This window comes from Ischnura elegans, chromosome 6 (assembly GCF_921293095.1).
Source record: "Ischnura elegans chromosome 6, ioIscEleg1.1, whole genome shotgun sequence".
In the NCBI taxonomy this organism is placed as follows: Eukaryota; Metazoa; Arthropoda; class Insecta; order Odonata; family Coenagrionidae; genus Ischnura; species Ischnura elegans.
This window is the reverse complement of record NC_060251.1, coordinates 65,115,282-65,127,466: the sequence shown is the minus strand read 5'-3', so window position 1 is coordinate 65,127,466 and position 12,185 is coordinate 65,115,282. Positions and strand designations below refer to the sequence as shown.

The following is a 12,185-nucleotide window of genomic DNA, read 5'->3' as shown; positions in this document are numbered from 1 at the left end:
GAAATTAAGCTTTACGTGTCCTTCTAGGCAATTTAAACGGCATTCTCTTCCGGGAACATGTAAGCACCCTCTAAGCATACTTAGTCCAAGTCATCACATAATGCTACAAGAAAAATACACTTATATAGGAAGCTGAAATACTTAAAAAGGGTTTGTGACGAAATAAATGCATTCGTGCAAAGTTAATATCAATGAAGAAAATACGCAGAAGAAATATAATACGCCCATTATGACTTAAAGCGAAATTTCACTGTCCTAATAACTTCTTTGTGTGATTTCAGATTCAGAATAGTGAGTCCACATAGTTAAGTATCCTTTTTAATTTACGCAATATTGATGGAAACACAAACGTGATGTAACATTGCGTGACGGTACAAGCCATACCCAGAAAAACTCTCGTTTACAAACAGGGAGGGATTAAGGTCGTTGTTTTAGGGGACAGCTTTTGGTGGTGTGCAATTCCTCTCAGATATAAAGCGTCTGAGGTCTGATATGCATCGACAAGCGGCTTTTAGATATTCATCAAATATTTTAAATATTATTTGTTAAGTTGGGGGAATAGAAATTTTCATTGGAGAGCCTCATTACAGATAACTATCTTTTCAATTTTTTCTAAAATTACGGAGGGGGGGGCGGGAGCCTCCCTCTTAATACAGCACCGGCCCCAAAAAGGAGAAATTGCATAGAAGAAAGTTGGAAGCATAGAACCGGGTAAAGGGTGATAGGAATTATGGGAAAATACAGTTCAATTTTATGTGAAAATTGAGGACCTAAGAGCCTCACTTAGAAATGCAGTTCTTCATGAAGAGTGGAGGGAGTCGTGGAGGACTCTGAATGATAACAAACTCCGTAGCATCAAGGCGATTACAGCAGCGTGGCCCTCCTCCGCCAGGAACAATCGAAGGGAGGAAGTAATAATCACACGGTTGAGGATAGGGGGCTGTCCTTTGACACACGCCTTTCTCTTTACTGACGAGAAGCAAACTCCTTAGTGTGGTGAGTGTAGCTGCGGCTAAGTATTCGGTATATCCTGACTGTTTGTGACAAATTCCGTGACGCACGCAGGCGGTTTAATATAGGGGAAACCTTGAATCCCTTCCAGAAGAAATCCCTACTAATTTATATAATACCATTTTGTTTCTCTAGGAAACTAGTATTTTTATTAAAATTTAAAATTACCCGCCTATTTTACGTAGTTAAAGTATACCTAAATTATCCTAATCCTCAATTCTTCAACACTACTACGTGAAAGGTTGAGCACAAGATGACTTAAATCCTTCCAATTTTACTTGATGCTACCAGGGTTGGGAACGACGAAACGCTGGAGAGGGTGGGTGAGGAGAGGCAGCTTCTAGATGGGATACAGAGGACGGAAGGTATGGTGGATGGAGGGACTACTTAGCGGGGAGGGGATGTTGAAGACTGTTAGAAGGCGAAGGAGGGAGAGGAAGGAAAAGAATTAGATTTTTAGATAGAGTGAAAGCGGTAGCCCTTACTGTGAATTAAAGAGGGAACTACATGAAGGAACGGGAGTCTCCCGGAATGTTTCTTAGCCACTCCATAGAAACCTACCTTAATCGGTAGAATACTTAAATGTTAATAATAAATAACCAGGGTTGGCGGAAAAAAATCTGATGTTCCACCTTCAATCTCTTTACAGGAGTTTATGTCATTTGTCAGCGGGACTTGAGTTATCGAGGTGTCTGCAAGTGGTGAGAAAACGGGATGACGGCAGCCGATGTGGATCAGACGGGCGAGGCGAAGCAGGTGAATGGAGTGGCGGAGAGCAAAGGCGTGGAGGCCGGGAGGAAAGAGTCGGGAGTGAGCAAGAAGAGCGTGCGGCGAGGACTGCCCCGCAGATACATGGTGGCCATCCTCGCCTTCCTCGGATTCTGGAATGTTTACGCTCTGAGGGTCAACCTGAGCGTCGCCATCGTCGCCATGACGACGCCTTACAACGTCACAGTTGAGAGGGATGGCGTCCTCGTCCAAGTGAGTCTCTCGTACATCCACGGATGAACGAAAAAACTGACGTGAACTGCAATTTAGTGTGTAACACTAATCAGATCTATATCGCCTGATTCATGATATGCGTAGTGTAACGTCAGACGATTGTTTTTTCCCAAAAACATATTTATTCTCTTTAAAAAAACAGAGTTTTTTTGATTAACGCCTTAGAGTATAGGTCTGAGAATGGTATGTAAAATTTTTTTCCAACGTTTTGATATGGGTCTTATATCTTCTTCAGGGCTGATTTGCACATATTTATTTAGGGATTTTGATCGTTTTTTTATTGTCTCTTTCCTTCAAGCAACTTTTTCTCTTCCTTTTTTACTTACGATACCCTCTCATATCTATCAACAATTCCCCGACAACAGTAAATAACAAGCATTTTTTTCTAAAATAACGGGGACGGTGGTCCCCCGACTCCCGTCACGAAAAGGAGGTATTGCATAGAAAAAAAGTTGGAAGCATAGTACGGAGCAAAGTGGGATGAAAAGTTGAACACAAGATAACTTAAATCCTTCCTGTTCTCCTTGATGCTACCAGGGTTGGCGGCAAAAAAGTCTGATACTCTAAAAAAAGTCTGTGATACGACATGTTTCGATATCTAGAGAAATCTCTGGATCAGTTTTTTCATAGGATAATCTTCCATTTCTCTTGTAACAGCAAATTCGGTTACGCCAGTGGTAGCTCGCGTCGCCCTGATGCCGGCTTTCAGGATTTTTTATCCTAACCCATCCGCTACTGTCCCAACCCTCGGAGGTGTCGCTCAATGGGCCGAAACAGCCGTTAAGTCGGAATAAAAACATCCCAAGGCCGCAATTTTTGGTTTTGAAATAAAATTCGGTTCTCGGACGTTTTGAAACCCGGTGGATTCGATTATGACCTCAATTGAGCCAGTGGCGTGTTTTTTTTGTGCTTTTGACCGGAAGTTATCGAAAAAATTTTCACAAGATGCCAAATGTATTGGTAAAAAAATTTTTTAGTTACCTAAACTGAATTTAATTATTACCTCGTATTAGACCAGTGGCGAACGCCTTTTGAGTTTTCGACCCGCAAATTTTCAAAGGACTCCCGGTATGCATATGGCTTAGAAATGGTCCATCAGATCGATGGTTTGCCTCGGGCTCAAATCCCGGCAGTGGCAGAGAATTTCCAAAAAATGCCCGATCACTGCTTGAATGTTGTGTGGAGGACATTTGAAGCCCAACACACCGTCCGTTGGACGGAACGTTAAGTTGTGATCCTCTTGGCGCCTTTTATTTAGAGCAGACCAATCCAGACGCCGGGTTTCTCTCCACCCTTCCTTCCATACCCTTCCCTCATGGCGCACATGACCTCAGCTGTCGGTCGCATCCTCCATATACGATCTGATCGATGATCCCGAATCCAATACACTTACCTCGTTAATGATCGAATTTTGAAATGTGATTATAATGCTCGCGGAGTGACATCAATTCTAGCGGCGGAATTGAGAATCCTCTAATGTAATCTAACCGTTGCTTCTCAGGAAGTGAGACAGGACTTCGATTGGGACCTGCCCACAAAGGGTCTGCTCCTCAGCTCCTTCTTCTACGGCTACATCTTCACGCAGCTGCTGGGCGGGTGGCTGGCCACTCGCATCGGCGGCGGCGCGCGGCTCTTCTGCGCCGGCATCGGCGTCACCGCGGTGCTCACACTCATCACGCCTCCGGTGGCGTACGCGTCTTTGCCGGGACTGTTCATCATCCGAATAGTCGAGGGTCTCTTTGAGGTAAGTCCTCCAAAATTTCATGAATGCGATTCCATCTTGGGAAAATATTGCTGGTTAATCGACGCTCAGGGAAATATTTGGGTGCTGAGGAAAAATATCTCAATCTTTTTTCAGTAAGCCTTTTGAAGGTCTTTGAATGAGGTACAATGAAAGGAATGGCCTTTTTAATTGACCCCAATATTGTAAAAATTTATTTACTTTTTTAAAGTGTGTGCTTTGCACTAGAAGGATCAAGGTCGTAAGGACCATTACCTGTCATTTTGGCAATATTTCTACGTTTATGTAACAATTAATGGATACATATATTCATTGCAACCATTTCCATTAATTATCAGTACAACTGAGTATTTCTTTTACAAATTAAAAATTAAATGAAAAATTTAAAATGAACAGTGGTTACATCGCTCCTGCTTCCCATGTCCTGACCTACAACTCACCACTTGGTATGGCAAATATGCTTCTTATTTCCATTTAAAATCTAATAAGGAATGTGAAATGTATAAATGTGCTAACTAAAACATCAAAAAGACCAGATGTGAGAAAGAGTAATGATTTCCTGAATAAAACACGTGTTACCTCTATTAAAAAAATGGAAATGCCTAACTCGTCATTTTGACGGGTGTTGGTCTTTTAAGGTGGTATAACTTCATTTCTACGTAAACAAATTAAATTGTATTTTTACAGAATGTGTACCATAAAAAATACGAGGGTTGCCTAGAAAGTAATGCACCATATTTTTTTTCTTCGACATTTATTTATCATATGTAATGTGATTACACACACGGAAGAATAATGTTTCAACTTCAAACTGTATTTTTCCTCGTAATCTCTGTCCTCTATGGCTGTCATCCAGCGTGAAGCAAGAGCCCTGTTGGTACCAATCCTTGTTCTGACCACAGAGCCATTTCTTGACTGAGTGAATCACCTCCTTGTCTTCTTCAAAATGTCTTCCACCAATGGCATCCTTTAATGGGCCAAACAAGTGGAAGTCTCAGAGAGCCAGGTCAGGCCTGTAGAGTGGATGGGTAACACCATCTAACCCTGTCTTGCCATGTGTTCAGCAGTCCTCAAACTGGTGTGGGGACAAGCATTATCTTGTTGAATCAAAACATCTCCTGGGCTTGTATAGCGCCGAGGTCACTGGAAGCATCAATTCCCTCTGCTATTTAATAGATGTAGCATCAACACCAAGTCATAATGCATCTTTATTTGCAAATGGCAACAACAGCTGGCTGCAACATGTCAGGTGTGATAGCCGTGGATAGTCTCCCTGATTGCTGAAAACCTTGAAGCAACTAAACCACCTTCTGATGTACTTTTCATCTGAGCCCAAGGACTAACTGTTCACCTGTTGACAGCAGTTACTCCATAGACTTTGCACAAACTTTTGTGAATATTTCCCACAGTTTCTTTCTCTGCAGCGAGAAAGTCAATGATGGCACGCTGCTTGTTACGCACATTACTTACAGAGGCCATTTTGAAACAGTCCTGCAACTACGCTGTATGTCAGGAGAGCCAGAAATTTTGCATGCCCATTCATGAAACTTCAGATAATGCATATGTAATCGAAAAAGGCTATTCGGGCTTCCAGCCGGGTGGTCTCCCTCCATTCTGCATTGACTATAGAGAATGTGTGTGATTGTGGTCTTTATTTTCCACCAGTGGTGGAATATGGAAATCAATGCTTTGTAAATAGAGTAGTACATATCAATTGATAGAAATCATAACCTGATGATATTTTATGCACTTCACTTACAATGACACCAGCTGAGAAGACACCAGCCTTCTGCAATTTTTGGTAATATATGTACCAATCATAAATATGAGTTCAAGATTTCTGCGAGGTTCTAGTAGCTTCAAGTTTGAATATTTCTAGAAGAAAATTCTATTAGGGTTAGAATACTGTTCCCTAACTTGGTATTGCATGTGTGTCTGCATTTTGGGAAATGTTTGGAGAATAAATCCATATTGTCAAATACATAGAGGAGAGTGGAATATGCTTTTGGTTTCTTTTCTAACCCTTCTGTTATGGTGCTGCTAATTTCACCTCAGCTGTGGTCACCTCCACCACTCATCATATTATGCCAAAAGCATTTTTACTTATATTTTGATAGTTTTTAGCATCTATAAAGTGCGTTATAGCCAGGCTGTGGATGAGCATAAGTGGCAGAAGAGATTCCTTCCATGATTTCTTCATTCAATATGCAGGGAGTGACCTTCCCATCTATACATGCTGTGTGGAGCCATTGGGCACCACCACTTGAAAGAAGTCGCCTCGCCACCATTGCATTCTCTGGCAGCTTCGTGGGAACCGTTGTATCTTTGCCGGTATCATCTCTGCTTGCTGATACTCTGGGCTGGGAGTCCATATTCTACATATTTGGTTTGTACCTATTTTTTCATTGGGGAGAGAAATCCCTGTTATTCTTATTTGCATTGAATAAAGTCAATCCATTTATTAATTGAAGCATGGTTTATTCTTTGTGGTGTACTAGAAAAGGTAATTTCTATTTAAAGGCCACCTTCAAACTTTTAAGCTACCATTGGTTGCAAAATTTTTCAAGGTTTATTTATGTGATGAAACTGCTCACTTATGGAAAGAAAAACCTGTGTACATTGCTGTGAGTTGATTAAGTGAAGGCCCGGGGAAGTGTAAGTAATTGAAAATATACATTTTAAATTACAGTTACACATTTTCATTGCTGCTACACTGAGTTAGAGATCTTATGAAACCCTTTTGGGCTAGCCATGGCGGAAGTGTGATATATCCTTGATAAATTACAATTTGTTTGTTTTTATCTTGATCATCAATGATTATTTCCATTTTTGGAAATCAAATTTGTTGATTATATATTTAATCATGGATAGATATCTTAATTTTTACTCATGTCAGAGTGAATTTGGAAATGATTTTGCTGGCAAATGCACTATGATCCTTTCCAAATATTTTTGCTACAAGCTCAGTTGTGCAAGATCGGAAAGTTTCGTGTCAGGATCTGGGAGCTGCAAAACTAGGGATATGGGATGGGGATAGAGAGAGGTGGGCATTGCTATTTTTTCTCAAAAGACTTGGTCAGTGAATGGAAATAAATGAGTGATTAAAAAAACCCTCTTTTCACCAGCCATCACAGTTTCATTAGAAAAGGTGGGAAGACCGGCTTACTCCTCTGTCAAAGGGATTACCCCCTTCCCATCCCTTTCACTTCCTCAAATTCCTTATTTTGACCATTTTTATGGGCTGTTGGACAGCAACCTTAGCAGCACAAAAAATGGGCAGAGGTAATGGGCATATAGCACTAAGCACCACAGAGGTCTGAAAGTGACTGAATAGTATCCTAGAGGGTATGTAGGGGTAGATTCAGAATCAAATTTGCAAGGGGGTCATGACCTGGGCCCGGAGAGTATGAAGTATCCCCTGGAATAGAGGGGTGGTCTCCCATATAAGTTATTTTAAAATATCAATTTTTTAAAGCATTTTGGAGCCTAAAATGTCATTTTCATACTTGCCAGCAAATGAAATTGAACAATTTTAGATATTTAAGGATACAAACACTATTAAAGAAATGAAAATAAAATAATTTTGATAAAATTTTGGTGGGGGTCATAGCCCCTCCTAAATCCCCCTCTGGGGCTATGCTCTGCTTATTGCATTTTGGTTTGTTTTCAGTGAGTCACGTGCCCTTACCCCCGAAAAACTTTGGCCTGCCTGTCAGTTGCAGAGATATTTAAAATGAACCCTAGTGTTGATTCTGAGGTGGCCACTATGTGCAGGCCAATGCCAACCCAGTGAATGCCTCCATTCACTTTTAAATGAATGAGTGGCTGTCCAAAGGATTTATTTTGTGCCATTTCCTCTAGGTTAATTCTTATTGATTGGAGCGTATGGCTGTGGTTAAGGAGATCAGGTTGATATGGTGGCTGGGGTATTAGTTTCACACTCAGTGGGTCTGGGTTCGAATCCCAAGTGTGGCAGAGAATTCTCAGAAACTAACCAATCCCTGCTTGAGTGCTTTGTGAAATTTCTCAAAACTCAAGAGGCTAAAAGTCAAAACGCATCATGCATCTGTAGTTGTTAATTTTTTTATATCCCGGCATTAAACATGTCTTCCTCTTTAGTGAGGAAGATCCTGTTTTGCTCTGCTGCATTTAGGAGCGATTGAGAATTATAGGCAAGATATCAACATCACTCTTTCTCTATGAAAGTAACTGCTCATCTTACGATAAAATTTTGATGACATAAAAAAAATAGATTGAAGTATATATCTAGTATGCACGTTTGTTGGCAGGCATGATCGCAAATAAACGCTGAGGAATGAAGAGCTACGGAGCTACAATCTATGTACTCTGTCACTGGTTAGCTATGTGGATCATAATATTTCCCTCTAAGGGCAGCACTTGCCCTCAAAAATAGACTGTTTGATATCTAGTTATAATCCACCTTTCAATGAATTACTTTCCTTCTGTCAAAAGTCTGTGAAAATAATAAGCAATTGATGAGAAACTCATACTTAGACATACATAAATATAAGTCATGTTATGCTCAGTCCTGTTTATGTTCTTAGATAATTTTGGTGGTAGCTAAGCCTTGGATAGGGAACCACTTTTGGGGAAAAGAGGGAGAGAAAAAAACTTAAAATATTTTTGGATATTCATCATGAATATTTGTGATTTTTATAAATGAAACACCATTTAACTCATTTTATATTCATTCTAGGTGTCATAGCTGCAATTTGGTGTACTGCCTGGTGGATAATTGTCAAGGAGAAACCTGAGCTTGATAAAAATATATCAGAGGAGGAACTTGACTACATAAAGACTTCTCTGGGTCCTCAGTCTTCTGGTGCTGTACGTAACTAAGTCTCAAGCATTTTTTAAATGGTTTTTGTGAGCTAGTTTTAATTATTGTCCTCATATTTCAGAGACCGCCATGGAGACAAATTGTAATGTCAATGCCAGTTTGGGCCATAGTGGTATCCCATTTTTGTGAAAACTGGGGTTTTTATACTCTTCTTACCCAGCTCCCAACTTTTGTGAAAGGTATTTATAAATTTAAGAATTCTCAGTATTTTGGACTTTCTGGGCATTAAAATGTTAATCTTTGAATTAACCTCATCAAAATTCTATGCATGCTATAACCCAGACTAAAAACTCAATTAATGTGTGTAATTTCTGCAGCCATGTAAGTGAATGGTTTAAGTAGCCTTAGCTTTGTAATCTTTTCTCATCTTGACTTCATGGAAATAATTCTTTCTTGTTTTTCCATACTTTGTGGATGGCAAGGCCAAAACCTCTAGTGCTATGAACCTTGGTGAAGTCGCCACGGGAATAAGGAGCTTTAGTAGCATAGTGGTCTGTGCAGTGACCTGAAAAACCAAAATTCGGTGTTTGGATACATGGTGGAAAGGAATTTTTGTGAAGAGTACACATACAAATTATTTTTGGAAACTTTTGAAAGAGCTAATCAATTAACTCACCTTTTTATTTCTTTTGATACTATTGTGGTTATCTAGTTCTTGCAGTCACTTAATAGCCATTTATTGTCACCTTGTGCTGATTGGGCATATTAAGTTGCACAGTATGAACTCCATTCGAGAATTTATTTTTCACAAAAAAGACTTCCTTTTAGCTAATCTGTTGGCATGTATCCCATGTACCATACGTAAGAAAAATGAGATTTTTAGTCTTTTAATGCAATATTTTCGGTCACTGTTATCGTAATTGTTTTGGTATTACCTGATCTACTTCTCCAATTTAATACTTATTGTATCAATTGAAATTTTTTCCAGATACTTTGGGATTTGATCTTGGGAAAGCTGGCTTTCTGTCAGCTTTACCATACCTTGCAATGGCTATTGTGCTACAAATATCTGGGCAGTTAGCCGATTATATGCGATCACTGCATGTGTCTGCTGGGGGGAAATTTGAATCAGTTATATTCAGCACGACCGGTGTCCGGAAGGTCTTCAACTGCACTGCATTCCTCTGTCAGACTGTTTTCATGCTGCTGGCTGCTCACATACCTTCTGCAGCCGGTGCAGTCACATGTCTCACCCTGGCCGTTGGTCTCGGGGGATTTGCGTGGTCTGGATTCAGGTTTGTATATGCTCTGGATTTTTCAGGATGCACCATGAGTGAAAGTTTCAGGGCACGGCTTCATTTCTCTTTTTCAAGATGTTTTCCCATCGATTTCATAAACTTTACCCACTACCCACTAATTGTTAATTCATCAGTATCAGAGACTTCATCTACACAAAATTTTAAAACCAAAGGCACCCTTCTGGGTGTTTGGCAATTACGAATCTAATGCATAACAAGTGCAAAAATAAAAAAAATGCTGGTTGTTTTTCTCCTGATAAGAAAAATATTTAAAAATTAGAATACATATTTACGGAATTTGTTGCACTTACCCGTCATTGCTGGGGATAACTTGATTGTTGCTTTACAGAACATATCAAAATACAGGAAGTATGCCAATCCAAGTTAACTTTCTCCATTTTTTATTGACAATCACTTCTTAAATGTGGTTTACTTGATTAATATTGGATGACAATCGCAAATGATAAATCAACAATCATAATGCAGTCACTTTTAATTGTCTGTGCATCAGTTAGTGCGGTTAAATAGCACAGTCTTGGCTGAGATTTATCTCTGAGAAAGCTAACGTTTCAGTTGACACTGGTTCTGTAATTCTTTCCCACTAGTGGTAATTTCAAGTTTTTCTTTTGAATCTCATAGCCGTTAGTTCACTTGTTCAATGTCCTTTTCTGAGAAGTAATAGGTTGGTCCTGTGCCCTTTGTGGTAGAATTTTTACAGGAAAATTATATCTTTTCTCTTTAGGACAGTCAATGGATCTTGCAAGCCCATAAGGACGCAAGAATTTCATTTTAGATCATATTGACCAAAACCCCTTGACACATCTAACCCAAGAAACCAGTGATTGTCGTACAAGCAGGCCACAAAAGAATTAGTACAAAGTTTTATCATAATTTGTTCCTGGCTTTATCTAGAAATTGGGAACAGAACTGAAGGTGACATCAAAGCTAATTCATTTTTTTGCAATATTTTTGTTTAATTGGAATGAAATAATGGTAGCTATGTGTACCTGTGATTGTTTTTGCATGGCACCTGCAAGTTTCTAATTATCACCGAATCATTCATAAATGTTCTTTTTTTTAAAATGAGGAATGATATGTTATCCACTTTGGACCTGCAGAACTCATGCAGATTTTCTTTGGAAGTCATTGCGTTACCCAGATATCCCATGAAGACTTTCTCTCGTAAGAATATGCTTTACTGTTCCGCCTATTCCATCACATGGAGATTTCCCATTACTGGTGGCAAAAAACGACCAAGAAGTATGTACTTCAAAGTCTAGGTGATGATGGCACAGGTTTATAAAGTTCTTACAGTTTTTGCACTGGCCAGCACAACCATCACTGAAATACTGCACTCTTATTCTTCAGGGAACTTATCCTTTAAAAACTGAGTGAACTATTTTTTTGTGTTTTGAATATGAAAGCTACATCATGTTCAAGATTGTCAGAAAAATACACAAACCTGACACATTCAATAGCTGTCCACTTGTATGAATTACCTCTGAATGAATGGAGTAACTATCTTGATTCCAGTGATGACCCTGAACCTCATCTTGTATCACATAATGGTAGTTTTTGCTGAAATCTAAAAAAAAAAAAAAATAGCTTCATTTGGCAGTAATTTTCTATTATACTTAGTTCTTTCAAGTATCTTGCCTGGGATTTGATTATAAAGGAATGTAGGAGAAGCTTTCCCAGAGTGTTCACCAGACTATTAATGTATTCATACAGAGTCACTGTTAATCTAATCTGTTGGGTCTGATCTATCGTCACCCATGCACTGTATGTCACTTCATCTTCCGGGTCCCATTTCTCAAATTTATTTAGTAGATGTTCCTTCAGTCGTTTGTCTGACATACATTCTAAACAATTTTATAACACGCAATCTTTGTTATCTTTGGAACATGCCAAGTAATCAAAGAGGCTGCCATAGGTCTCCTCCATGCATGAAGAAGCACATACACATACAGAATGGGTTCCAGAGGAGCCTGCCAACACACACCATATGGGTCACAACTGACAGATACTTATTTCTACCTGTGGGTATTCAAATTTAAATGCTGCATACAGCTCATTGAGGCAACTCAGTTATAAAATTTTGTGCATGTGCACATATTTGGACACACTCACCTTATCTTTCATTCCCGGCATTAGGCGGGAACACTCACCATTTTGGTAAAATGACTGAGCTAAGTCAACTGTAGTTTGTTCTTTGTTTTTGCCTCTTCTTGGATCTAGTCTGGCTTAGCTTACCGAATAGCATATTCACTTACATTAAATTCCCTGGCTACTTTTTTCCTACACCAGAAGTCGCAACTAGTGTTAGTAGTTG

General features: G+C 39.4%; 1 protein-coding gene across 1 annotated transcript in view; it reads left to right on the top strand.

Annotated features, from left to right (window-relative positions):
* Positions 1-12,185, top strand: part of LOC124160900 (sialin-like) — a 49,385-nt gene that overhangs the window by 33,686 nt on the left and 3,514 nt on the right. The window contains exons 2-7 of the mRNA XM_046537017.1: positions 1,661-1,992; positions 3,515-3,757; positions 5,966-6,140; positions 8,472-8,602; positions 8,677-8,794; positions 9,544-9,850. Of these exons, the coding sequence (XP_046392973.1) occupies positions 1,726-1,992; positions 3,515-3,757; positions 5,966-6,140; positions 8,472-8,602; positions 8,677-8,794; positions 9,544-9,850 (1,241 nt within the window). The 5' untranslated portion in view covers positions 1,661-1,725. The remainder of the gene's footprint in view (positions 1-1,660; positions 1,993-3,514; positions 3,758-5,965; positions 6,141-8,471; positions 8,603-8,676; positions 8,795-9,543; positions 9,851-12,185) is intronic.